Raw genomic sequence first — 27,441 nt, forward strand, 5'->3', positions numbered from 1 at the left:
ATTAGGGATAGATATGTAGTTTAGAAAGGTGGTAAGAGACAGTACTGTGTTTTTATTAATGAGAGACTGATCTGTGGCGAGAGAGGGATGAGAACGTTCCAACTCTGTTATTTATTTTTTTATAGATTCCGTGGCCCTGGCCATTTCTTCAAAGGTGCCCACTTGAAAGGAACCACTGTGCTGACCACAATGTCTGTATAATGAGAGAGATCAGGACCTTTCCACAGAGAGCAGGCTGTATACATGCACCGGAACAAGTGGCCATATTGGGACGGATTCAAACCCAGTTGTTGATATTGAGTCCCCTATGTGAACTACAGGGTGCAATAAATAGCAGATGCCTCAGTGACTCAGGTTGATTCCTCAGCATAGCAGCAGCTTTACACCAGTTATAATTGTACTTTCACAGTTCGTCAAATGTCTTTCATTAGCTAGTTTAGCTAGATAAGTGTTCTGAGTGTGAAAGCGCCACTGGCTCTCCGGGTAACGATCTCGCCTCTAGTACACAGGGTTGTAGATTCAATCCCAGGCTCAGCTCTTGAGTGTAGTTGTGTTGACACTCAGTAATGGTTGGAAGGCTGGTAGATATCATGGGGTAAGTACCTGGATTTGCCTTGCAAAAAGCAACAGCCATGGATCAAATCTCCTGGAAAAACTAACTGTTCACTTTTTTCCAGGAGGATTTATCATTAAGTTTGCCGATGACACAACAGTGGTAGGTCTGACAACAACAACGATGAGACAGCCTATAGGGAGGTGGTCAGAGACCTGCCTGTGTGGTGCCAGGACAACAACCTCTCCCTCAACGTGATCAAGACAAAGGAGATGATTGTGGACTACAGGAAAAGGAGGGCCGAGCATGCCCTCATTCTCATCGACGGGGCTGCAGTGGAGCAGGTTGAGATCTTCAAGTTCCTTGGTGTCCACATCAACAACAAACTATCATGGTCCAAACACACCCAGACAGTTGTGAAGAGGGTACGACAACACCTCAGGAGACTGAAAAGATTTGGCATGGGTCCTCAAATCTTCAAAAGGTACCATCACTGCCTGGTATGGCAACTGCTCGGCCATAAGACCCCTGAACAGCTAATCAAAGGGCTACCCAGACCCCTCTTTTACGCTGCTGCTACTCTCTGTTTATTATCTATGCATAGTCACGTTAACTCTACCTACATGTACATATTACCTCAACTAACCCTGTATATAGCCTCACTATTGTTGGTCACGGTGTTGTATTGTTATATTCAGTGATTTGTGGGGCAAGATCCTCACGCCAGAGACACACGACTCCTTCACACTTCTTACCAATCTCCTTGTATAGTTGACATTGAGAGTTGCAGAAACATACAAGTTAGGTTTGAACCCACAACCTCTTGGTTTTGAGTCAGGGACTTACCATTGGACCACCATCTGCTTCACATGTATTGTCATTCTCTTCGTACAGGAGATTGAGCTTTTGTTTATCTCCACAAATATCAAAGGTTGCCACTTCAGTTGCTCCACACCAATGTGGACCACACATGACAGCTTGTACGTTATTCATAGCACATGAATATACTTCCATCATGGAGCACAAGAATGTCTCAGGAGTAACCATGGTAACCCAGAAAATTGCTTTGGCAGACCAGCATGTGCAGGCTTTTCACAAACAAAACAGATGGCGTGTTGTAATGCCAAGCTTGGAATCATCAGGTGGCATGAGTTGACGAGACGATATCCATGCCAACCAGAGAATACCCATGAAACCACTGGGCAGTGAGTGATAATGTGACAAAATGTGTGTGTGTGTGATTAGCGTTTGACATAGAATTTGGTGTGTTTGTTGTGTCTGTTCGCACGCTTGCTTGGCTGCAGAATGAAAAGAAAAACAGTAGCCCGGGGCTTCTGGGTTTGAGTTTCTGAGGCGTTTTATTGTGAAAACATCAGACAGAATGAACCAGAATGAACACTGCTGGGGAATCACAACTCCTCTCCCACTACCTGCAGTCAATATATTCAATTATTCATGTTTCGGGTGAGAGGGCCTTGATGATGAACCGACAGTCTGCCCCGTGAGAAAAATCCAGGTGTGTTGCCATGGAGACCACCATGAGGAATGTTATGGGTAGTCGTTGGTGAATGAATAAATAAATACAACGTAGCCTGTTTGAGTTCCTGGAGTTACTCTAAGGCAGGTACAGTACAGAGCGACCTCCAATATACACTGCTCAAAAAAATAAAGCGAACACTTAAACAACACAATGTAACTCCAAGTCAATCACACTTCTGTGAAATCAAACTGTCCACTTAGGAAGCAACACTGATTGACATTAAATTTCACATCCTGTTGTGCCAATGGAATAGACAACAGGTGGAAGTTATAGGCAATTAGCAAGACACCCCCAATAAAGGAGTGGTTCTGCAGGTGGGGACCACAGACCACTTCTCAGTTCCTATGCTTCCTGGCTGATGTTTTGGTCACTTTTGAATGCTGGCGGTGCTTTCACTCTAGTGGTAGGATGAGACGGAGTCTACAACCCACACAAGTGGCTCAGGTAATGCAGCTCATCCAGGATGGCACATCAATGCGAGCTGTGGCAAGAAGGTTTGCTGTGTCTGTCAGCGTAGTGTCCAAAGCATGGAGGCGCTACCAGGAGACAAGCCAGTACATCAGGAGACGTGGAGGAGGCCGTAGGAGGGCAACAACCCAGCAGCAGGACTGCTACCTCCGCAGTGCAAGGAGGAGCACTGCCAGAGCCCTGCAAAATGACCTCCAGCAGGCCACAAATGTGCATGAGTCTGCTCAAACGGTCAGAAACAGACTCCATGAGGGTGGTATGAGGGCCCGATGTCCACAGGTGGGGGTTGTGCTTACAGCCCAACACCGTGCAGGACGTTTGGCGTTTGCCAGAGAACACCAAGATTGGCAAATTCGCCACTGGCGCCCTGTGCTCTTCACAGATGAAAGCAGGTTCACACTGAGCACGTGACAGACGTGACAGAGTCTAGAGACGCCGTGGAAAACGTTCTGCTGCCTGCAACAACCTCCAGCATGACCGGTTTGGCGGTGGGTCAGTCATGGTGTGGGGTGGCATTTCTTTGGGGGTCCGCACAGCCCTCCATGTGCTCGCCAGAGGTAGCCTGACTCCCATTGGGTACCGAGATGAGACCCTCAGACCCCTTGTGAGACCATATGCTGGTGCGATTGGCCCTGGGTTCCTCCTAATGCAAGACAATGCTAGACCTCATGTGGCTGGAGTGTGTCAGCAGTTCCTGCATGAGGAAGGCATTGATGCTATGGACTGGCCCGCCTGTTCCCCAGACCTGAATCCAATTGAGCACATCTGGGACATCATGTCTCGCTCCATCCGTTGCACCACAGACTGTCATCAGGAGCATGCCCAGGCGTTGTAGGGAGGTCATACAGGCAGGTGGAGGCCACACACACTACTGAGCCTCATTTTGACTTGTTTTAGGACATATCAAAGCTGGATCAGCCTGTAGTGTGGTGTTCCACTTTAATTTTGTATCAACCCTCCATGGGTTGATACATTTGATTTCCATTGATAATTGTTGTGTGGTTTTGTTGTCAGCACATTCAACTATGTAAAGAAAAAAGTATTTAATAAGAATATTTCATTCATTCAGATCTAGGATGTGTTATTTTAGTGTTCCCTTTATTTTTTTGAGCAGTGTGTATATGTATATATATACAGTGCCTTGCGAAAGTATTCGGCCCCCTTGAACTTTGCGACCTTTTGCCACATTTCAGGCTTCAAACATAAAGATATAAAACTGTATTTTTTGTGAAGAATCAACAACAAGTGGGACACAATCATGAAGTGGAACGACATTTATTGGATATTTCAAACTTTTTTAATAAATCAAAAACTGAAAAATTGGGCGTGCAAAATTATTCAGCCCCCTTAAGTTAATACTTTGTAGCGCCACCTTTTGCTGCGATTACAGCTGTAAGTCGCTTGGGGTATGTCTCTATCAGTTTTGCACATCGAGAGTGAACAGCAGTTTTTAGTTCTTTCCACAGATTCTCGATTGGATTCAGGTCTGGACTTTGACTTGGCCATTCTAACACCTGGATATGTTTATTTTTGAATCATTCCATTGTAGATTTTGCTTTATGTTTTGGATCATTGTCTTGTTGGAAGACAAATCTCCGTCCCAGTCTCAGGTCTTTTGCAGACTCCATCAGGTTTTCTTCCAGAATGGTCCTGTATTTGGCTCCATCCATCTTCCCATCAATTTTAACCATCTTCCCTGTCCCTGCTGAAGAAAAGCAGGCCCAAACCATGATGCTGCCACCACCATGTTTGACAGTGGGTATGGTGTGTTTAGGGTGATGAGCTGTGTTGCTTTTACGCCAAACATAACGTTTTGCATTGTTGCCAAAAAGTTCAATTTTGGTTTCATCTGACCAGAGCACCTTCTTCCACATGTTTGGTGTGTCTCCCAGGTGGCTTGTGGCAAACTTTAAACAACACTTTTTATGGATATCTTTAAGAAATGGCTTTCTTCTTGCCACTCTTCCATAAAGGCCAGATTTGTCCAATATACGACGATTGTTGTCCTATGGACAGAGTCTCCCACCTCAGCTGTAAATCTCTGCAGTTTATCCAGAGTGATCATGGGCCTCTTGGCTGCATCTCTGATCAGTCTTCTCCTTGTATGAGCTGAAAGTTTAGAGGGACGGCCAGGTCTTGGTAGATTTGCAGTGGTCTGATACTCCTATTATTATCGCTTGCACAGTGCTCCTTGAGACATTTAAAGCTTGGGAAATCGTTTTGTATCCAAATCCGGCTTTAAACTTCTTCACAACAGTATCTCGGACCTGCCTGGTGTGTTCCTTGTTCTTCATGATGCTCTCTGCGCTTTTAACGGACCTCTGAGACTATCACAGTGCAGGTGCATTTATACGGAGACTTGATTATACAAAGGTGGATTGTATTTATCATCATTAGTCATTTAGGTCAACATTGGATCATTCAGAGATCCTCACTGAACTTCTGGAGAGAGTTTGCTGCACTGAAAGTAAAGGGGCTGAATAGTTTTGCACGCCCAATTTTTCAGTTTTTGATTTGTTAAAAAACTTTGAAATATCCAATAAATTTCGTTCCACTTCATGATTGTGTCCCACTTGTTGTTGATTCTTCACAAAAAATACAGTTTTATATCTTTGTTTGAAGCCTGAAATGTGGCAAAAGGTCCCAAAGTTCAAGGGGGCCGAATACTTTCGCAAGGCACTGTATATATACAGCTCAGATACACACTCATTGGTACAGCACATAGTGACCTCTCCAACACAAGCCGGCCGATGACATGGTATCTAACAGCAGAGTAACCAGCCTAGACTCTCAACAACATTGATTTAAGTGAACACACACTCACCATCTGGCAACGGATGAGAACACTGAAACCAGCACACAGAGATCTGAGGGTTGAAGTGTGGATTTGAAGGGTGTACGTACAACCTCTAAGCAACACAGAGCCACAGAAAACCATCCTGTATCTGAAGGCTTAGGAGAGGAGGGAAGATCTGAGCAGAGCAAGCATTTCAAAAACCCTCTATTTGCAAATCCTCTTGATGTGGTCACATGAGTCTCTCTACAGGTGATCTGTGTTAGTGTGTGGGATGCTGTTTTACAACATTCACCTGACAATTGAAGAGGGAGAGTGTGTGTTTGTGGACTGACCAATCAGATGACAGTAAAGTGCTCCAATGAGAGGAATGAAAAGGCACAGATCATTTCAGCATAAAAAGGTACTGTCTGTGGTGACTGTAGTGCCCTGTGGTCATGTACTATAGGCTATGTAGGAGGCAACCATAGAATGGATTGGACATAATCATTGAAATAAACAAAATTATCATGGTTCCATTCAACACACGTATGCTGCAGGTCACATCTAAGAAACTGTGTTCTATCTATATGTTATACTTCTATGAGGTCAATGAAAAGTGTGGAAGCTGCTGTGGAGTGTTGCTGACAGAGGAATACAACAGAAAAGGAAAAAGCTCTATTACCATTCCAGGCTTTGGTTTCAATGCAGTTTGAGTGGGACATCTGCACTAACCACCTTCCAGTGATTTCAACAGTTGGCAATATTTCTGAAACGCCTCATGGTCTGTGAGTTGGTACCAAAGGGCTAATTCGTAACAGCAGGAAACATCATGGGGACCCCTTCATGTGTAACACAAAGGAAGTTTCATGGGCAGTATGGGGAGGTTTCACTGTTGCACAGAGACGGATTGAATAAGAATATCTCATAGACAGAAAGATAAAACCATAATTCACAAAAAATTGCTTATCTCTGGCTAGAAACCCCCGGCCCCAGAGTGGATATGTTTCCGTATGTGCAGAGGAGCGTGCACTCCCTGTGCTTCTGCATTTAGCAACACAGTAAATATGTAATTCAGTCCAACAATAGACGTCGTTCTCCAACAACATAAATATACCCGTACACTTGTCAATAAATACTTATACAGCACAAGAACACTAAATGGACATGTCAGAATTGGATTCAGTTGGATTTATAGGTAGAGTGAGCTAGGATATGGAATAAGAATGGAGAATATATATATTTTGGGAATCAGGTCAGTATTTCCACAGGGATCGTTAGGCTGGGATTCTGTGGGATTTTAACAGCTCTGTTTGTATAAGAAGCCTGCCCTTTTCCTGTTGTGAGGGTAGAGATCACTGCCACTGTCCAAAAACCCACTTCTGTTTTTATATGGGGCCATTTTGAGAGAGAGGTTGGAGTAAAGAGGAGAGGACTCCATAACTGTTTGCAGAATTGTGAAGCCTTTGAGTAAAGTGTCTCATTTTGGAGGTTAAATAGGCAGTTAGAGATAAGCTGAGTGTGTGGTGTTTTTAAATGTCCATCCCCCTCTCCCTCCGTACCTCACTTACCAACCCTCACTAGAGTACAGCTGCTGAGTAAGAGGCTGCGTGGCATCAACATCAGCGTGTGTGTGTGTGTGTGTGTGTGTGTGTGTGTGTGTGTGTGTGTGTGTGTGTGTGTGTGTGTGTGTGTGTGTGTGGAGGGAGAGCTCAGAATGCTCCCATTGTTTCTGTAAGTGGATGGGGTCGGAGATGTAGGCCAAACCAATAGCCTTCCTCTTTATCAGAGCGCTATGCGAAGGGCCTTGTTCCTCCAAACCGGTTGCTAATTATAACGACACATACGTGCAAACACACACAACTGCCACCAATATTTTAGAAGCTATGACAAAATTAGCTGAGCTTATCACTACGCCTGTCTAAACTAACGGTCAGAGGGAAAGATGAATATAGTAGTGATCATTTCTTCTGTGCTACTGTTACTTCTGCTCAGACCTAGCAACATACAAATACACAATTTTCCCAATAAACGTCCCTCTCTCTTTGAAGTCTGAGTGGAGGAAGAATGACAAAGGGGTGTAAAGAATAAAGAGGACTCCCTCCCTCCCAGCTTGGCTAATTAAGTTGTCTTCTCTCTCCCTCCGTCGCCCACCCCTTCACTGTGTATACGACTCTCTGTGATCCCATAGACTACACAGAGTAATGATTACAGCGCACTTTCACCTGGGGAGGGCGGACACAGACCTGACTTTCACCTCCAGACTCAAAGGTATACGGTTCTATTATCGATCATTATCAAGGCAACCACTGCTGTTGTTTCTGATTCTGAGCAGTAGTCTGCACTGTAGATGTAGATATGTATGTAGAATACGTTTCTCATGCTATAGTTTCATTTCAATCACAGGATTGTAAATGTTTTGTAAATTATTGGATGTTTCCCGAAAGTACTGATAAGAGTTGAGTTGACTGTCCCTTTCTGCCATTGGCAGTGTTCCAACCCTTTGGCACCAGACTCAGTTGACAAAGGGGGAGAGAGGGAATAACTCTCAATCCCATGGGATGTCCCAGCTCTCACGCACAGAGAAACCAAAGTCATGGACTTAACTTTATTGTATTGTACGCCCTTCGGGAAAAAGGAAGACAATTAAAATGTTATCATTAACAGTGTACCGGAGGCAACTCAGGACAAAAAACATGATTTTTTTTTTTTTAATCTTGATGAAAATCTTCTTTTTTTAAATCAACTAAAATGTTAATCTGCCAAGAAGAAAAAAATGTTAAAATCTTCCTCTCTCTCATCCACCCCACCCACCCCCCAACAGTAAAAGTAATTTAAATAATATTTTTTATTGCTGCTCGCAGCAAAGTTTTCATCAGACATTAAAACCGAGACATTGCTCGTGTGTGGGGGGGGGGGGGCATGGCCCGTAGGCAGGGTTATGGCCCTGCCTGGTTTTGGGGTGTGGTGTGGGCGGATTTATGAGATCCTGTCCCTTAAACCCTTTCACAGCCACACGGGCCATCTCTTCTACAGTTCCTCTCTGGGTCAGTGGGAGGCACCTAACACCTGTCAATCATTCCTTCTGACCATTTCCTGTGGCTCAAAGCCTCGAGGGTGCTCAGCAGCTTTCTAAATTGGTCGCCTTTTCAGATCCTGCTATGGGAGCCTGAGGCCTCACCTGGCAAACCTTAAGATTCAGGAGTTTTCACCTATGACGATGGCGATCTTGATAGCATAGCTACAACTTTAGAGCAGTTGGCTGTAAATTGTAGCTCCACTGTTTACGCCTAATGGTTCTAGAGGTCTTTAAAGCAAAGTCAATAGCCAACTATAATGAGGAGGGCTTGAGGTGGAGCCAAGAGCCAGTTTACTTATCAAATGTATAATTGGTGGGCGTATCAAACACACCCAGGATACAGCACACTGAAGGACATGGATGTGTTTTACAATTTGACGGAGTTTCGTTATTGTTCGTTATAAAATAAGCTCAGCTCCCATGATGCTTTGGGGCCAGGGCACGTGCATGCGAGGCCAACGTTTGCTGTGCAGATTCCAAAGCAGACTAATTGGTCAAGAGTCCCACCTCATGTACATACAGAACACATATCGATCACTCTCCAGGAGTCCTGCTTCTCTCCTCTATGTCCCCTCTTAGAAAACCTCTGACATCAGCTCCACCCGAACCCTGCATTCTGATGCTATAGGATCTCCACTTCCTCCTTTATCACCTTCAGGACAATGCTGATTGGATAACCAAGAATCTTTCACGTCAAATCGGATCCAGCAACTTTCCTCAATCTCTGTCCCTCCCCTCAGTCCTTCCTGTTCACCCCCCAGAAACAGCGACGACAGTTTTTGAATAAAGCTTCTGCAAAAATATCTGTTCACCACTTTCACTCAGTTCTTATGTTCTTCTCTTAATAAAAGTGGATCGTGCCCAGAGTCCCAGCTGGCTAGTCATGTCCTGGTCCTCTAGTCGTTAGTCCAGTCGCAGATAGCTTGGCATGGAATAGTTGAACATGAGGAAGTCCAATTTATACAGCTGGAAGAGCTGGCTGTGCTGCTGGGAGCTGATGTTGCTGAAGAACTGGGCCGTCATGCTGTCTGTGGTGCGGGTGGACTTGGCGTAGGTCGGGAAGCGCAGCGACTCGCCCACCCCCGCCAGCCGCAGAACGTAGTTGGCATCTTCCTCCAGGGTTTCGTACTTGCCCACCAGGTCATAGTGGATGTGACAGGGGTGGCACAGCTGGTACACCGTCTGCCAGTGCTCGTTGAGCGGGCCGTCGCGTTGGGTGGCCGGGTCGACAAGATACTCGGCGAACTCCCGGAACTTGACATCGGCGCCGTTGAGCAGCGCCTCCTGCGTGGCGTCCTTCCGGTAGCGGCGGACGATCTTGGTGCCGAAGCGGCGGTGGAAGGAGGAGTTGTACTTGAGGGTGAACTTGTTGCGGTAAGCGGAGACGAGCCTCTCGAAGGGCTCCCGGACAAACAGGAACTTGAGGTAGCTCTTGAGGCGGTGGTTGATTTCAGCGATGCTGTACTGGTTCAGATATTTCAGGTTGGATGGGACGTGGGCCTCGTTGGAAGGGATCTCCATAGGGTCACTGGGATGGAGAGAAATAAAGACCATGAGGAACAGAATAAAAACAACACAAATAAATAAAATAATCTGAATTGTAGTAGTAGGTGTGGTAGTAATAGTAGCCGCAGTTATAAACACTGACTATACAAATATTGAGAACACCTGATCTTTCCCTGACAGACTGACCAGGTGAATCCAGGTGAAATCTATGATCCCTTGGTGATGTCACTTGTTAAACTCTTTGGGCTAGAGGGCAGTATTTTGACATCTGGATGAAATGCGTGACCAAAGTAAACTGCCTGTTACTCCGGCCCAGAAGCTAGGATCTACAAATTTGGTTAGAAAACACTCTAAAGTTTCTAAAACTGTTAAAATTATGTATGTGAGTATAACAGAACTGATTTGGCAGGCAAACACCCGAGGACAAACCATCCAGAAAAAAAGGACTGAGCTAACACTGTTTCCAATGGCTTTCATGCTTAATATGAAGGGAAAACCTCCCAGATTGCAGTTCCTAGGGCTTCCACTAGATGTCAACAGTCTTTAGAAAGAGTTTCAGGCTTGTTTTTGGAAAAATGAACTAGAATTTGTAGCTTTTCTAAGTGGCTCCCATTTTGGCTGTAGTGTTTTCATGCGCGTGGATGAGAGTGCGTTCTTTGTTGTTTATCTCCGGTAAAGACAATAACGATTCGACGTCTTAAATGTTATCGTTTATTTATGTATTAGGGTACCTGAGGTTTGATTTATAAACGTTGTTTGACTTGTTTATAGAAGTTTATTGGTAATGTTTGGGGATTCATTTTGTATGCATTTTGAAGGAGGAATTATTGAATGAAGCGCGCCAGCTAAACTGAGGTTTTGGGGATATAAAGAAGGACTTTATCGAACAAAAGGACCATTTGTGATGTAGCCGGGACCTGGATTAGTAAGAAGTTACGTTTTTTTCTGATGTATGACACTTGTATTTTCATGAATGTTAAATATGACTATTTCTGTAATTTGAATTTCGCTCTCTGCATTTTCACCGGATGTTGTCGAGTTGGGTCGCTAGTGGAACGCCTGCGACAGAGAGGTTAAAGAAGGATTTCTAAGCCTTGAGACAATTGAGACATGGATTGTGTATGTGTGCCATCCAGAGGATGAATGGGCAAGACAAAATATTTAAGTGCCTTTGAACAGAGTACGGTAGTAGATGCCAGGCGCACCAGTTTGTGTCAAGAACTGCAATGCTTCTGGGTTTTTCACGCTCAACAGTTTCCCGTGTGTATCAAGAATGGTCCACCACCTAAAGGACATCCAGTCAACTTGACACAACTGTTGGAACCATTGGAGTCAACATGGGCCAGCATCCCTGTGGACCACTTTCGAAACCTTGTAGAGTCCATGACCCAACAAACTGTTCTGAGGGCAAAAGGGCTGGATGCAACTCAATATTAGGAAGGTGTTCTGTGTGTTTTGTGTTCTTTGTGTAATGTTTTGTGACAGCGTAGTCATATCAGTAGTAGTATCATAAAATTAAACAACATTATCGACTATTCAGCTTCTTACATCTTTAATCGTTTATTTATTGTTTCCCTTTCAGAAAATGTGTCTTGCATGTTATCTCAAATCTTTTTTAATAGTAGTTTCCTATGCTGCTGACCTGTACTTGCCGCGTCCCGTGAGGACCATCATGACACGTTTCCAGTTGCTGCAGGCCACCTTGGGGACATAGCAGTAGATGAGCTCATGCTCCTCATCCACCACCAGGTGTTTGAGGTCACCAGGGGTCAGAACCCTGCGCTTGCGGCTGGATGCACTCTGGGCCCGACATGACTCTGCTACCTGGTCTCTCCTGGCCTGGTGGAGGATGGCGGCACTGGAAAACTCCGACTGGGGGAGACAGAGAGAGAGAGATTCATCTTCTGGAATACAAATGATGATCTATGGGGAGCTGACTAATACAATATGCATAGCATCTCATTTCATTCGACAGTAGCTCACTTGACCCACACATTAACATTTCAGAGTGAAGAAAGAAGGATGGGGGAAGAAGGGAGGGAATAATGGAAAGAGGAGAGGAGGAAGTGAGGGATGGATGTTCTTGATCTAAAGAGCAGGAATGTTTTCTTAGAGCTGGTGATTATTTTTGTTCTGTACCCTGAATAAACCTTTCAGGGATTTCCCTTGTTTCCCCGGGGACTCTGAATCGATCAGACCGTGTACGTGCACACACAGCACGACTGCCAGTCAGTGCCACAGCTGTATGCCATACCAGAGAGTAGAGAATAGGGCTAGGCCTTTGAGGAGGGTTGATAAAATAACTCATGTCTGGGACCACCTCCGTGCTCTCAGCACTTAACCAAACTAAAAGCCTTGTGTTAGTACTTGAACCCCTCCATTAACCATTTATCAAGTGACACGCATATACAGTATATGGCATCTGAGTAAATGTGAAGAAATTATGCTTGCACAACTAAATATAACGTGTAACAGGTTCTGCCAGTTAAGATCAATTAGCCATTGAAGAGATCATGTGTATAGCACAGCGATGGGAAATATGATCAAACAAAAAGCTCAAAAGAGCAGATGCAGTGGGGTTATGGTAGTTACACTTCATGTCACAGTCTATTACCCTTTAAGTAAAGCCCATTCCCTTTAAGAGGTCATCAGAGACTGATGGTCATGGGTGACAGAAACATCAACTCTGAGATATTATTACTGCTGTTATGGTCCCACGGATAAAGTCTATTTTGCAACACAATCCCTACATAGCGCACTACTTTTGACCAGGCCCTGGGCCCCAAAATAGTGCACTATAGGAAATAGGGTGCTATTTCAGACACAACCTTTGTCTCTATCTGAGTTCCTGTCCTAAACACAGGTATGGACAGGTACTGTATTGTGTGTTTACATTCTATAGTAGAGTAGTTGGAAGGCTGTGGTGGAGTTCCTTCGTATTCAGGAACCTTGGATGAAGACTGAGCTACAGCCGTACACAGCAGAGAGACAGGACTGAACTACAGCCGTACACATCAGAGAGACAGGACTGAACTACAGCCATACACATCAGAGAGACAGGACTGAACTACAGCCATACACATCAGAGAGACAGGACTGAACTACAGCCATACACAGCAGAGAGACAGGACTGAACTACAGCCATACACATCAGAGAGACAGGACTGAACTACAGCCATACACAGCAGAGAGACAGGACTGGACTACAGCCATACACAGCAGAGAGACAGGACTGTACTACAGCCATACACAGCAGAGAGACAGGACGAACTACAGCCATACACAGCAGAGAGACAGGACTGAACTACAGCCATACACAGCAGAGAGACAGGACTGAACTACAGTCATACACAGCAGAGAGACAGGACTGAGCTACAGCCATACACAGCAGAGAGACAGGACTGAACTACAGTCATACACAGCAGAGAGACAGGACTGAACTACAGCCATACACATCAGAGAGACAGGACTGAACTACAGCCATACACAGCAGAGAGACAGGACTGAACTACAGCCATACACATCAGAGAGACAGGACTGAACTACAGCCATACACATCAGAGAGACAGGACTGAACTACAGCCATACACAGCAGAGAGACAGAACACAGCAGAGAGACAGGACTGAACTACAGCCATACACAGCAGAGAGACAGGACTGAGCTACAGCCATACACAGCAGAGAGACAGGACTGAACTACAGCCATACACAGCAGAGAGACAGGACTGAGCTACAGCCATACACAGCAGAGAGACAGGACTGAGCTACAGCCATACACAGCAGAGAGACAGGACTGAGCTACAGCCATACACAACAGAGAGACAGGACTGAGCTACAGCCATACACAGCAGAGAGACAGGACTGAGCTAGTTTAACAAGGCATGCTAATCTCCCTCTGTCTTTCTACTGTATCTGTCTCTGTCATCTCTCTCCCCTCTCTCTACCATCTTCCTCTCTATCTCTCGACATGTCAACTTCACTTCTCCGCAAATTAGTTTGAGAGGCCCGAGAGACTGACTCAACAAACAAGTGATGCTAGATAATGAACGAGTCGGAAGGGAAAAAAGTGACACCCTCCTCCTCCTCTTCACCGTCATCTTTTTTCTCACCCTCTTTTTCTTTGTCTTATCTCCATTGTCATGCCACATCACATCAACGCTGACTGGGAGGGAGAGACACTGTGAATACCAGCTCCTTGTTACGTGGAATGTTCACTTTTGCTCCTCGCAGGGCTATGAAGGCCCTCGATCACACTGAGCAGAACTTCATGGAGTGAAAGGACATCTCTCCATCTCTCTCAGTGGAGAACAAGTAGTATAATTAACAGAGTGACAGAGGAGAGAGAGAGAGAATCATGGCATGTCTCCCCCATCTTCCTGTCGTTTTATCTCCTCTCCTATCTGAGGAGCGAGGGAAGCTCTTATGTGGTGTTAATGAAGGGAGGACGAGGAGATGGAGAGATGGAAAAGGATATCAGAGATGTGTCTCTCCATTGAGACAGCCTACGGTGATGGAGGTCAGAGCTCACAGGCCCTAAGTGATTCTGCCATGCTGTTCCTATGGTAGAACAGACACTATCCAAGTCTGTCTCTGAGTCTCAACCTACAGCAACACACTGGTAGAGTAACAGCGCAGGCATTCGGTCTGCGTAATGGTAAGTACATGAGCACATCGCTCCTCTCCTGCCTGTGGTAGAAAGAGTCCTCCTAGGCATCTAGATGAGCACAGCGCTCCTCTCCTGCCTGTGGTAGAAAGAGTCCTCCTAGGCATCTGGATGAGCACAGCGCTCCTCTCCTGCCTGTGGTAGAAAGAGTCCTCCTAGGCATCTGGATGAGCACAGCGCTCCTCTCCTGCCTGTGGTAGAAAGAGTCCTCCTAGGCATCTGGATGAGCACAGCGCTCCTCTCCTGCCTGTGGTAGAAAGAGTCCTCCTAGGCATCTGGATGAGCACAGCGCTCCTCTCCTGCCTGTGGTAGAAAGAGTCCTCCTAGGCATCTGGATGAGCACATCGCTCCTCTCCTGCCTGTGGTAGAAAGAGTCCTCCTAGGCATCTGGATGAGCACAGCGCTCCTCTCCTGCCTGTGGTAGAAAGAGTCCTCCTAGGGATCTGGATGAGCACATCGCTCTTTGACGGTCTCTCCCTCTCTGTCGTCAAGTGGTTTCTCAAACCCTCGTATCAGATCAGCACTTCCTCTGTAACTCCAACAAAGTCCTGGTCGATTGAGAGTCTGTGTGTGTGATGTCTGTCGTCTCCAACGGCATTTCTCCTTCCATTCCCTCGGGGCGCGATGTCAATCAAAAATGCCAGCACGTCTGATAGCGTTCATAGTTCGCAGAGTAGTACAACTGACACAAAACGCTCAAACCACATTCGGGTACTGTGTGTGTATGCAGCAACATTTCCAGTTAGCTAAAGTCAGTATATCCCTCCCTGACTCCATAAGTGAATGTGCTAATATCAAGTCAAGCCTGTCACATGTCCACACCTCAAACTAGCCTTCGGTGATGAGCCAAGAGACTATTTTTTTGTATTCACAAAAGCGTTCTCTCCTGTAACTGTACTTTTGTCAGTGAAATGTGTGAGTAATAAGGAGCTATTAATATCTGCGTTTCCATGTTTCATTTCATAATTGACTTAACAGTCTTACTGAGGTTTGTTATGGTTATGATGTTGAGGGAGGGGGAGGGAGGGAGGGAGGGAGGGAGGGAGGGAGGGAGGGAGGGAGGGAGGGAGGGAGGGAGGGAGGGAGGGAGGGAGGGAGACTAAGAGAAAGAGAGACAGGGACAGAGGGACAAAACATGTATTAAAAAAGTGTAAAGGAAGCTATGCGATGTGCATCATTAACCCTGGTGAGTGGACTCTCCTGAGGAGGCAGCAGGGAGAGGAGAGCCAGAGGGCAGAAGGACCAGCATCCTCCTCTCTGGACTGGACTACTGTAATAAACCTGTACTACAGTAATGACAGGGACAGGAGACAGAAAGACAGACAGGTGGAGGGGAGGGAAGGAAAGAGGGAGAAGGACAGACAGAGAAAGGAGAAAGGGCAGACAGACATAATTGTGGGCGGGACATTATCTGCATTCCAGTCTGAAATGAACAGAAACCTCCAGCTGTAGATCCTGCTCCTGAACATATATTACACCACACATCTGATGAAACTCAGAAAGGGCTCCAACTTTGCAATTGTTCTACCTCTTCCGTGCGTGTGTTTCCATGTAGAGCCCCATACCAAAACAGGCTCCATGTACTTCATCTTCTTCAGACCACGGGTGCTTCAACCCACCCACGCCTTATTCTCTACTCTATGCTGTATGTCACAACAATTACATTCAACAAACTTCTCCCTGAGGCATACATATAGCCTACTGCATGTACGCACCTTGCCAGTGTGTACATACAACAACAAAAAAGCACCATTCTGTACTAACTCATTTTTATTCAGACATTTGCAACAACACAAATAAATAATCAGGCTGAGTCACTTCTGGATGGAAGTGTAGGTCTACTGAATGGGTCAATACATCACTGAATGAGCTGCTTGACATCAAACTCCTTCAGTCAGTGTGTGTGTGTGTGTGTGTGTGTTTTCACCTATTCTCTCCTAGTCCACAGATAAGAAGCCCCTTGAGACTATTACATTTAATCTCACACAATAATACAACAATCTGGTTTTGCGACATTGCCAAGGGTGAAAAGAGCAGAAAATAGAAAACTATTTATTTTCCGACACAGCCGAGGAACTGCACAGCTGGCAAAGGCATTGTCTGAATTCCATTTTCAATTTTCTCATGCTCTTCTCCTAAATTGCATTTGAAAGCATCTAAAGCAACTGGGATAAACACTGTTTATCACTGTTTCCCAATGTCAGATTCTGCTGTGTCTGTGTGTGAGTGCGTGAGTGAGACAGAGACAGAGAGACAGAGGGAGAGGGACAGAGACAGAGAGAGAGAGAGGGAGAGACAGAGAGAGAGGGAGAGAGACAGAGGGAGAGGGACAGAGACAGAGGGAGAGAGACAGAGACAGAGGGACAGAGACAGAGGGAGAGAGAGACAGAGAGGGAGAGAGAGAGAGAGGGAGAGAGAGAGAGAGAGACAGAGAGACAGAGAGAGAGAGAGAGGGAGAGACAGAGAGAGAGGGAGAGACAAAGACAGAGAGACAGAGAGAGAGACAGAGACAGAGAGTGAGAAAGGGAGAGACAGAGAGAGGGAGAGACAGAGACAGAGAGAGGGAGAGACAGAGAGGGAGAGACAGAGAGAGAAAGAGCGAGAGAGACAGAGACAGAGGGAGAGACAGAGAGAGAGGAGAGAAAGAGAGAGAGACAGAGGGAGAGGGAGAGACAGAGAGAGAGAGAGAGAGAGATGAGAGAGAAAGAGAGAGACAGCGACAGAGACAGAGGGAGAGACAGAGAGAGAGAGACAGAGACAGAGACAGAGACAGAGAGAGAGACAGAGACAGAGGGAGAGAGAGACAGAGGGAGAGAGAGACAGAGAGAGAGACAGATAGACAGAGAGACAGAGGGAGAGAGAGAGAGAGAGAGAGAGACAGAGGGAGAGAGAGAGAGAGAGACAGAGGGAGAGAGAGAGAGACAGAGACAGAGAGAGAGAGAGAGTTGCTCTCCGTCTCTCCACACTGGTCTACAACCAGCGATGTAGTGCAGCCGGTGTGCGGAGGAGTGACGCTCCCTCACTCTTTTCAATTTGACAATACACGGAGCAGGTAAAACTTTTTCTGAAAAATGTATTCTGATCAATTTTAAATAGATTAGATTTAATTACGACTAAAATGTCATGAAAAACAAGATAATTACAAACCAAATAAAGATTTATTTGATGTCTTTGTGAGATTTTGATGGTTCGGATGGTTAGCTGAAGCTGAAAAGTCATAAAAGAAGGCAGGATTTCACTAGGCAGGATTTCTGCTTTAATTGAAACAAAAACAGGACAAGTGTGTTAACACCATCTGCTCTAATTCACTCACAAAACAGTCATTCAAGAAGATCTACATTCATATTCCCATGAAACTCATTGAGATCCATCAAAAGGCTGACTTGGAGATGCAGTTTGGACATTTCACCAGTTAAATGACTGACAATGATGGTGGCTAATCAATTGTCTACATCTGTCAGTACAAACATTGAGGAAATGATGTAATTTACAAAAAACTGCTCCAGCACCACTGTCTACACACATGGACCTGCATCTCAAGACTGTCTCAAAGGCAGATGTCATTTACATCCTGTGAGTAACGGCAGCCATGTTGTGCCCATGCCCCCAGAATAGAAGCACTGCAGTTGGCAGGGTAACTGCTTTGCTGGCTAACACACTCAATCTCTCTCACTGCATTTATTATCAGTCTCTGTAGTCCATTTGGGCTCAAAACAATGTCCACCACACAGACTAAATATAGGCTAGTAGAGGTCTGGGTGCTCAGACCAGTGCTGCTGCTACCGTCAATAGTTATGATTAAATACAATAGCTATATAAAGCAAGAGAACAGAACCTCTGTTTCACTGAATGACAACACCACAACACAATCAGAACAACTTCCTGAATTCCCATCTCCGGATCTGTCTCTCCCTCCCTCCCTCCCTCCCTCCCTCCCTCCCTCCCTCCCTCCCTCCCTCCCTCCCTCCCTCCCTATACGTTCCACTAGCCTGTTTCCACAGTGATTAAGATTCATTTGCAGGATTCCCGGGAAGGAATAATCCCTCACACGGCGTGTAACACAGAGGTGCTCCTGGCAGGAACGTAGGGAGAAAATGGAATCCAGTGTCTTTTTAAACTAACATGGGGCCTCATGCAAGACGAAGCCAAGAACCACGGACAAGCGGAGCCAATACACACACACACACACACACACACACACACACACACACACACACACACACACACACACACACACACACACACACACACACACACACACACACACACACACACACACACACACACACACACAGACCTGAAACTAGATCCGCTACATCAGGGGTCCCAACTGGCAGAATTTGGCCCAAGGGTGGTTTTATTTGCACCCCCAAATTTTCGGAACAGAAAATGTATATACTATATACAGAGCCCTCCGTAATTATTGGGACAGTGAAGCATTTCTTCTTATTTTGTCTCTATACTCCAAAAGTTTGTATTTGAACTCAAACTATTACTATATGGTTAAAGTAAAGATGTTCTGCTTTTATTTGAGAGTATTTGTGTACATACTGGTTTCACCATTTAGAAATGACAACACTTTTTATACATGGTCCCCCCCCCCATTTCAGGGGACCAAAAGTATTGTGACAAATTCACTTATATGTGTATTAGAGTAGTAAAAAGTTGAGTATTTGGTACCATATTCCTAGCACACAATGACAACATCAAACTTGTAACTCTACACATTTGTTAGATCCATTTTCTGTTTGTTTTGGTTGTGTTACACATTATTTAGTACCAAATATAAATAATTTTGTAATAATAATGTATTGTGTCATTTTGGAGCCACTTATAAAATAATAGAATAGTTTAAAAAACATTTTTTTACATTAATGTGGATGCTACCATTATGACAGATAATCCTGAATTAATCGTGAATAAGGATGAGTGAGAAAGTTAGACGCACAAAATGCTAACCTCCCATTATTGTAATAGTGAGAGGTTCGCATGTCTTGGAAGCATGATATTTGTGTGTCTGAAATATTAATTGTGATGTATGACAACAGATTATTACTATTTTAAATGTATTTATTTTACTGGCCAGTTAGATTTTCAGATTAAAAGTCATTCTGTCTGATTGACAGGAGAGATGATCAGAGGGGCAGAGTTTTCACCATCATCATTAAGACATGGATTGAAGAATGGATATAGTTTCTCAGTGAAGGTGCAGCCAGTGAAAGAGTAGATATGAGACCTGGCCTCCACATCATAAAAGGAGACCTGACCCTCCTCATAATCCACAAACACCCCCACCTTCTGGGGCTTCTCTCTCAGGGAAAGCAGGACACTGGCTTTAGCACGAATGTTGTATTCTCCATTCCTCAGGCACAGAGTCCAGCATCCATTCTCAGCGCTCAGTGTGATCCTCCCCTTCCTGTTGATGGACTCTCTGGCCACTCCTAAATCCCACTTAGTCTTTCCCTTAACCATCACCTCATAGTAGAATCTCCCTGAGGACAAGTCCTCCTTTCCCAAGACAGACAAAATAACAGAACCTCTTTGGGTAGTCTGGGAGATCCTGTTTTGTATCTCCATGTTTCACCTGTTTCCCATCCTCAGATATGATGAGACCATGATGTGCTGTATCAGGGTCCAGAGTCACATCTACTGCATACTGCTGAATCCTCTTCAACTCAGCATCACACAACATCTTCATCTGTTTATTAAAATAGTCTCCTCCACTTGAGACACAGCTCTCCTCACAGTCCCCACACACATATCACTGTGAACACTGATCCTAGACCAGTCCTTGGTGGGTGGAGGGGTACAGAGGGTTGGTAAGTTCTGTAGGAGGTGGAGGTGGTCCTCAGTGTGAGAGCTGCTCCAGTTCAGTGCTTCTCCTCTGTAGCTCAGTGATTTCCTGCTCCAGGTCTTTAATGAGCCCTTCAGCCTGCCTCTCTGCTGCTTTCTGCTTCTCTTCAATCACCTCAATGAGCTCAGCCTGTCTTCTCTCAATGGAGCGAACCAGAGCAGTGAAGACCTGTACACTGTCTGATATCTCCCTCTCTGCTACTTTCTGACTCAGATCTACTGAATGTTTGATCTCCTGAACCTTCTTCAGTCTCTCCTTGATCATCTTCTGTACTTCTGCCTCGGTCTTCCCCAGTTCAGCCATCTTCTCTCCATACTCTTCCTCTAGAGGGACAGTGTCATGAGTCATGTGGTCTGTTTTCAAGCACAAGACACAAAGACAAGTCTGGTCAGTCCTACAGAACAGCTCCATGAATCTCTCGTGCTTCTTACACATCCTGTCTTCCAGGTTCTCCACAGGGTTGATCAGCTTGTGTCTCTTTAAGGCTGGGACTCTCTGATGAGGCTCCAGGTGAGTCTCACAGTAAGAGGTCTGACACACCAGACAGGACTTCAGGGCCTTGAGCTTCATCCCAGTACAAACATCACAGGACACTTCTCCTGGTTTGGCTGTGCGTTGCCCTGGACTGCTGGTAACTTTCCACTGAACAGACTTCCTGAACTGAGCAACCATCTCAGAAATGAAAGTATTGATGTGAAGCGCAGGCCTCCTGTAGAATTTCTCCTTACACATTGGACACTGGCACAGGTCACTGGTATCCCAGTATCCACTGATACAGGCCTTGCAGAAGTTGTGTCCACATGGAATCGAGACTGGCTCAGTGAACACATCCAGACAGATAGAGCACAGGAACTGCTCTTCAGACAGGAGACTGCTGGAGGTGGTCATATCTAGACAGACACCAAAGGTGAAACCATAAAGCATTTTCTAGAATTCAGTTTAGGACAACATTAACCAATCATAGATGCTGTAACAATATAGATAAAAGTCCTTTAAGTATGAATAGTTGAACATACTGTAGATAAAAGGAAAATAGAGAACAAACATGGTAAAGCATATATTAACTGTCCATAATTCTATTCACCTGCATGCGTTTGTGGATAAGGTTCTTTCTGTTTGTGGTGCCACAGATATAGGAGTCTCAGCGTCTAGCTGTTTATAAAGTTTGTTCCCTGTCCTGTCCAAAATAGTCTGTATGTCTCTCTACTTCAGTTTCGCTTCAGCAAAGTAATGTTGGGAGGCTCCTCCCCAACTGATACTGCTGTGTGCTTTTCATTTTCTGGATTAGAGTTAACCCTTTACATGGCTGTTGTCTGTATCTGATTAATTCATATCTATTGTTTTAATATTGTTACCCATTAAGTCACCACCGCTTCAACTCCTGTATTCTTTCAAGAATAATGGTCAGTGTATGACACTATGAATCACTAGTCTTCATTTTCTATAAAGAGGGTCAATGGAAATAAAGAGGACAACAAGCTGATGTTGCTGCCATCCAGAGAACAGAGCTTAAGCTACAGGATCTCTTGAGCACTGGCAGGAAAAGAAGGAGCTGTGAGGAGTGTATTGTAGACTGTAGACTAGTTTGAAATACAGTTATCAATCCACCTTACATAACCAGTTCAAATATGGAGAGAGATGAGGGAGAGAGAGAATGGGATATACTGTAATGTGCTCTTCCAAAATGTCATCCATTTCCAATAACGTACCCCCTCCTAACACACACACCCCTTGTAGAGGACTTGTGGCAGTCTGTCTCTCACAGCCTGGCATTCACAGGCCACACAGGCATTCAGCTGACAGTGTTCCAATCAAACACATATAACATACACACACACACACACACACACACACACACACAGGGGCATCTTTCCGTTGCAGGGGCATCGCTCACTTTAGGAGCCACCTGATTCTACAGCACCAGCTCCCATCATCACACAGCCAGGAGAAAACACAATACATTCTGCAGGAAGAATCTCATTTTCATACTAATCTCACCTGTAACTCCCCCTCCTCTCCTCCCTCTCTCTCTCTGTATTATAGAACCAGGAACCACCTGACATGAACTCTGCTCTGTGGCCACACACACTATAAACCCTTCCTCATACTAATCTCACCTGTAACTCCCCCTCCTCTCCTCCCTCTCTCTCTGTATTATAGAACCAGGAACCACCTGACATGAACTCTGCTCTGTGGCCACACACACTATAAACCCTTCCTCATACTAATCTCACCTGTAACTCCCCCTCCTCTCCTCCCTCTCTCTCTGTATTATAGAACCAGGAACCACCTGACATGAACTCTGCTCTGTGGCCACACACACTATAAACCCGGACAAGGTTACTGTTTTATGGGGTAAAATCATATTTTCCACAGAGGGCAGACCAGGCGGTATGAGTTTTCCATGATGCCATTTATGAGGAGCAAGACCAGACAGAGAGCTGCCTGAAACCCTCTTACAGAGAAACAGTGTAACAAGGCTCCAGGTCAGTGAAATCCCATGAGAGGGCAGAGAGAAAATATGGGAGAGTGGGAAGAAAAGAGGAAAGTGAGAGTAGAGAGGTAGAGGGGAGGAGAGTGATTGGAGAGAGGGAAGAAGAGAGGAGAGAGAGAAGAAGAGAGGAGAGTGATTGGACAAAGGGAGAGGGGAGGAGAGTGATTGGCAAGAGGGAAGAAGAGAGGAGAGGGAGAGGAGAGAGGGAGAGGGAAGGAGAGTGATTGGAGAGAGGGAACAAGAGAGGAGAGGGAGAGGAGAGAGGGAGAGGGGAGGATAGGGAGAGGGTGCCCTGGTGAAAGGGAGCAATGTTTATGCCAGCAGCACAACACAGGACGTTTCCACTGCATGTGACCGGCCAGCACACACACACATACACAAAAGGACTAAGTGAGGTCACACTGAGACCACACCCTGAGATGGCCGATTTAGATAAGTGGAGTGTAGGATATCTAATACCCCCACTATCCCATCTCTCCCTGCCCCACTGACACTAAATACCTGTAACCAGAGAATAGAGACAGGTTCTCATGGGAAAGAGAACCAGAGAGAATGAAAGGGAGAATGAAAGTCAGAGAGAGAGAGAAATTGAGAGGGAGCTCCTGTGAAAATAAACCCAGTATTTTTCCACTGCTCCAGTCAACCAGAGTACCAGAGACATGACAGGTGTATAGTATCTACAGTCTACCAGAGACATGACAGGTGTATAGTATCTACAGTCTACCAGAGACATGACAGGTGTATAGTATCTACAGTCTACCAGAGACATGACAGGTGTATAGTATCTACAGTCTACCAGAGACATGACAGGTGTATAGTATCTACAGTCTACCAGAGACATGACAGGTGTATAGTATCTACAGTCTACCAGAGACATGACAGGTGTATAGTATCTACAGTCTACCAGAGACATGACAGGTGTATAGTATCTACAGTCTACCAGAGACATGACAGGTGTATAGTATCTACAGTCTACCAGAGACATGACAGGTGTATAGTATCTACAGTCTAGCAGAGACATGACAGGTGTATAGTATCTACAGTCTACCAGAGACATGACAGGTGTATAGTATCTACAGTCTACCAGAGACATGGCAGATGTATAGTATCTACAGTCTACCAGAGACATGACAGGTGTATAGTATCTACAGTCTACCAGAGAACCAGAGACATGACAGGTGTATAGTATCTACAGTCTACCAGAGACATGACAGGTGTATAGTATATACAGTCTACCAGAGACATGACAGGTGTATAGTATCTACAGTCTACCAGAGACATGACAGGTGTATAGTATCTACAGTCTGCCAGAGACATGACAGGTGTATAGTATATACAGTCTACCAGAGAACCAGAGACATGACAGGTGTATAGTATCTACAGTCTACCAGAGACATGACAGGTGTATAGTATCTACAGTCTACCAGAGACATGACAGGTGTATAGTATCTACAGTCTACCAGAGACATGACAGGTGTATAGTATCTACAGTCCACCAGAGGACCAGAGACATGACAGGTGTATAGTATCTACAGTCTACCAGAGACATAACAGGTATATAGTATCTACAGTCTACCAGAGACATGACAGGTGTATAGTATCTACAGTCTACCAGAGACATGACAGGTGTATAGTATCTACAGTCTACCAGAGACATGACAGGTATATAGTATCTACAGTCTACCAGAGACATGACAGGTGTATAGTATCTACAGTCTACCAGAGACATGACAGGTGTATAGTATCTACAGTCTACCAGAGACATGACAGGTGTATAGTATCTACAGTCTACCAGAGACATGACAGGTGTATAGTATCTACAGTCTACCAGAGACATGACAGGTGTATAGTATCTACAGTCTACCAGAGACATGACAGGTGTATAGTATCTACAGTCTACCAGAGACATGACAGGTGTATAGTATCTACAGTCTACCAGAGACATGACAGGTGTATAGTATCTACAGTCTACCAGAGACATGACAGGTATATAGTATCTACAGTCTACCAGAGACATGACAGGTGTATAGTATCTACAGTCTACCAGAGACATGACAGGTGTATAGTATCTACAGTCTACCAGAGACATGACAGGTGTATAGTATCTACAGTCTACCAGAGACATGACAGGTGTATAGTATCTACAGTCTACCAGAGACATGACAGGTGTATAGTATCTACAGTCTACCAGAGACATGACAGGTGTATAGTATCTACAGTCTACCAGAGACATGACAGGTGTATAGTATCTACAGTCTACCAGAGACATGACAGGTGTATAGTATCTACAGTCTACCAGAGACATGACAGGTGTATAGTATCTACAGTCTACCAGAGACATGACAGGTGTATAGTATCTACAGTCTACCAGAGACATGACAGGTGTATAGTATCTACAGTCTACCAGAGACATGACAGGTGTATAGTATCTACAGTCTACCAGAGACATGACAGGTGTATAGTATCTACAGTCTACCAGAGACATGACAGGTGTATAGTATCTACAGTCTACCAGAGACATGACAGGTGTATAGTATCTACAGTCTACCAGAGACATGACAGGTGTATAGTATCTACAGTCTACCAGAGACATGACAGGTGTATAGTATCTACAGTCTACCAGAGACATGACAGGTGTATAGTATCTACAGTCTACCAGAGACATGACAGGTGTATAGTATCTACAGTCTACCAGAGAACCAGAGACATGACAGGTGTATAGTATCTACAGTCTACCAGAGACATGACAGATGTATAGTATCTACAGTCTACCAGAGACATGACAGGTGTATAGTATCTACAGTCTACCAGAGACATGACAGGTGTATAGTATCTACAGTCTACCAGAGACATGACAGGTGTATAGTATCTACAGTCTACCAGAGAACCAGAGACATGACAGGTGTATAGTATCTACAGTCTACCAGAGACATGACAGGTGTATAGTATCTACAGTCTACCAGAGACATGACAGGTGTATAGTATCTACAGTCTACCAGAGACATGACAGGTGTATAGTATCTACAGTCTACCAGAGACATGACAGGTGTATAGTATCTACAGTCTACCAGAGACATGACAGGTGTATAGTATCTACAGCTCTGGTGAAGCATAACACTGCATACCTGCACTTAACACAACACAACAATATACTGAGTATACACAACAATATACTGAGTATACACAACAATATACTGATGAAGTGTACTGGAGTGTGTGCATGTATGTAAGACGCACACAGAGGGAGGGAAAGAGGAAGTCCTAAATTATAATTATAGAGATAGGATTCTATGAGCTGTCAACATCTCCTGACACACACACACATACACACACACACACACATATATAAACACAGAGGCATAACACATATGTACAGGTCTCTTTCTATTGGCTAAACTTTGCTGCAGTTGGAAAGCATACATACTGTATACGTAGAGAAACCATGATGAGTTACTCTCATTAAAGTGCATTACAGAACAGAATAGAGACCAAAGCCTGTTTTTACCATACTGAGGCGTACACTGTACAAAGGTACTGTACGAGTACACCAACCAGTGCTGTAACGTTGAGCCAGTCAGTATGTGTTTGTATGTGTGTAATCTGCTCCAGGCTAGGCTAGGTTGGGGTGTGGTGGTAGTTCGTTGTGTTCAGGTGAGAGACTTTCCCCCGTGTGCCTGTTGAGTCTCGCCCTCGCAGACGATAGATACAGCTCTCACTGTCTGCTTTCACCAACCACCGTGAGAACACACACACACACACACCACTGGTATGGAAAAGACGGTTGGTATCACATTTGTCTGATGCAACGTTGCTGTGATTCAACAGCAGAGAGAGAGAGAGAAAGAGAGAGAGAGAGAGAGAGAGAGAGAGAGAGAGAGAGAGAGAGAGAGAGAGAGAGAGAGAGAGAGAGAGAGAGAGAGAGAAGCTGGGGGACATCTATGCTGACAGGCCACTCTCTCATTGAGGAAAACAGGATAGGAGACTTCTGCCACGACATCATGTAAACTGCAGGCTCCAAATCTGCCTCCCTCTCTTCCTGTTCCATGCTGCACTGTACATGCCTCTTCAGTCATCAACATGTTTAGCCCAAAGTCCAATCATCCAACCAAAACCAGCCAGGGGAGGTTTGAGAATCCAACCAGAGCAGAGTTTATATGGGTAAACACAGCATATGTTTAAGGATGAAGCTGTCTAAACCAGTGACATGAAGGCCCACACACACACACACACCACACACACATACTCACACACACTGGTAGAGGCACTGACACAGAACCACACACAGAATCACACACACACACAGAATCACACACCCACAGAATCACACACACACACACAAAGAATCACACACACACACACAAAGAATCACACACACACACACACACAGAGAATATTAAACAAAGAACGATATAAGCTCACACTACTGCCTAAAGGGTTAATACAGACAGCTCTCTCTGTTCCTCTGCTACTACCCAGACAGGTTTATCTGCTGTCTACACATACAGCACACG

At 45.0% G+C, this 27,441-nt stretch overlaps 1 protein-coding gene and 1 pseudogene across 2 annotated transcripts in view; both read right to left on the reverse strand.

Moving 5' to 3' along the window:
* Positions 1-7,928: 7,928 nt before the first annotated feature.
* LOC135514908 (carbohydrate sulfotransferase 11) overlaps positions 7,929-27,441 on the reverse strand; it is a 75,726-nt gene continuing 56,213 nt past the window's right edge. For both annotated transcript variants that reach the window (XM_064938625.1, XM_064938624.1), the window contains exons 3-4: positions 11,562-11,791; positions 7,929-9,941 (exon numbers count right to left, since the gene is read on the reverse strand). In XM_064938625.1, the coding sequence (XP_064794697.1) occupies positions 9,317-9,941; positions 11,562-11,791 (855 nt within the window). In that variant the 3' untranslated portion in view covers positions 7,929-9,316. The remainder of the gene's footprint in view (positions 9,942-11,561; positions 11,792-27,441) is intronic.
* On the reverse strand, positions 19,632-21,648 carry LOC135514904 (E3 ubiquitin-protein ligase TRIM21-like; annotated as a pseudogene).

This window comes from Oncorhynchus masou, chromosome 26 (assembly GCF_036934945.1).
Source record: "Oncorhynchus masou masou isolate Uvic2021 chromosome 26, UVic_Omas_1.1, whole genome shotgun sequence".
Lineage (NCBI taxonomy): Eukaryota > Metazoa > Chordata > Actinopteri > Salmoniformes > Salmonidae > Oncorhynchus > Oncorhynchus masou.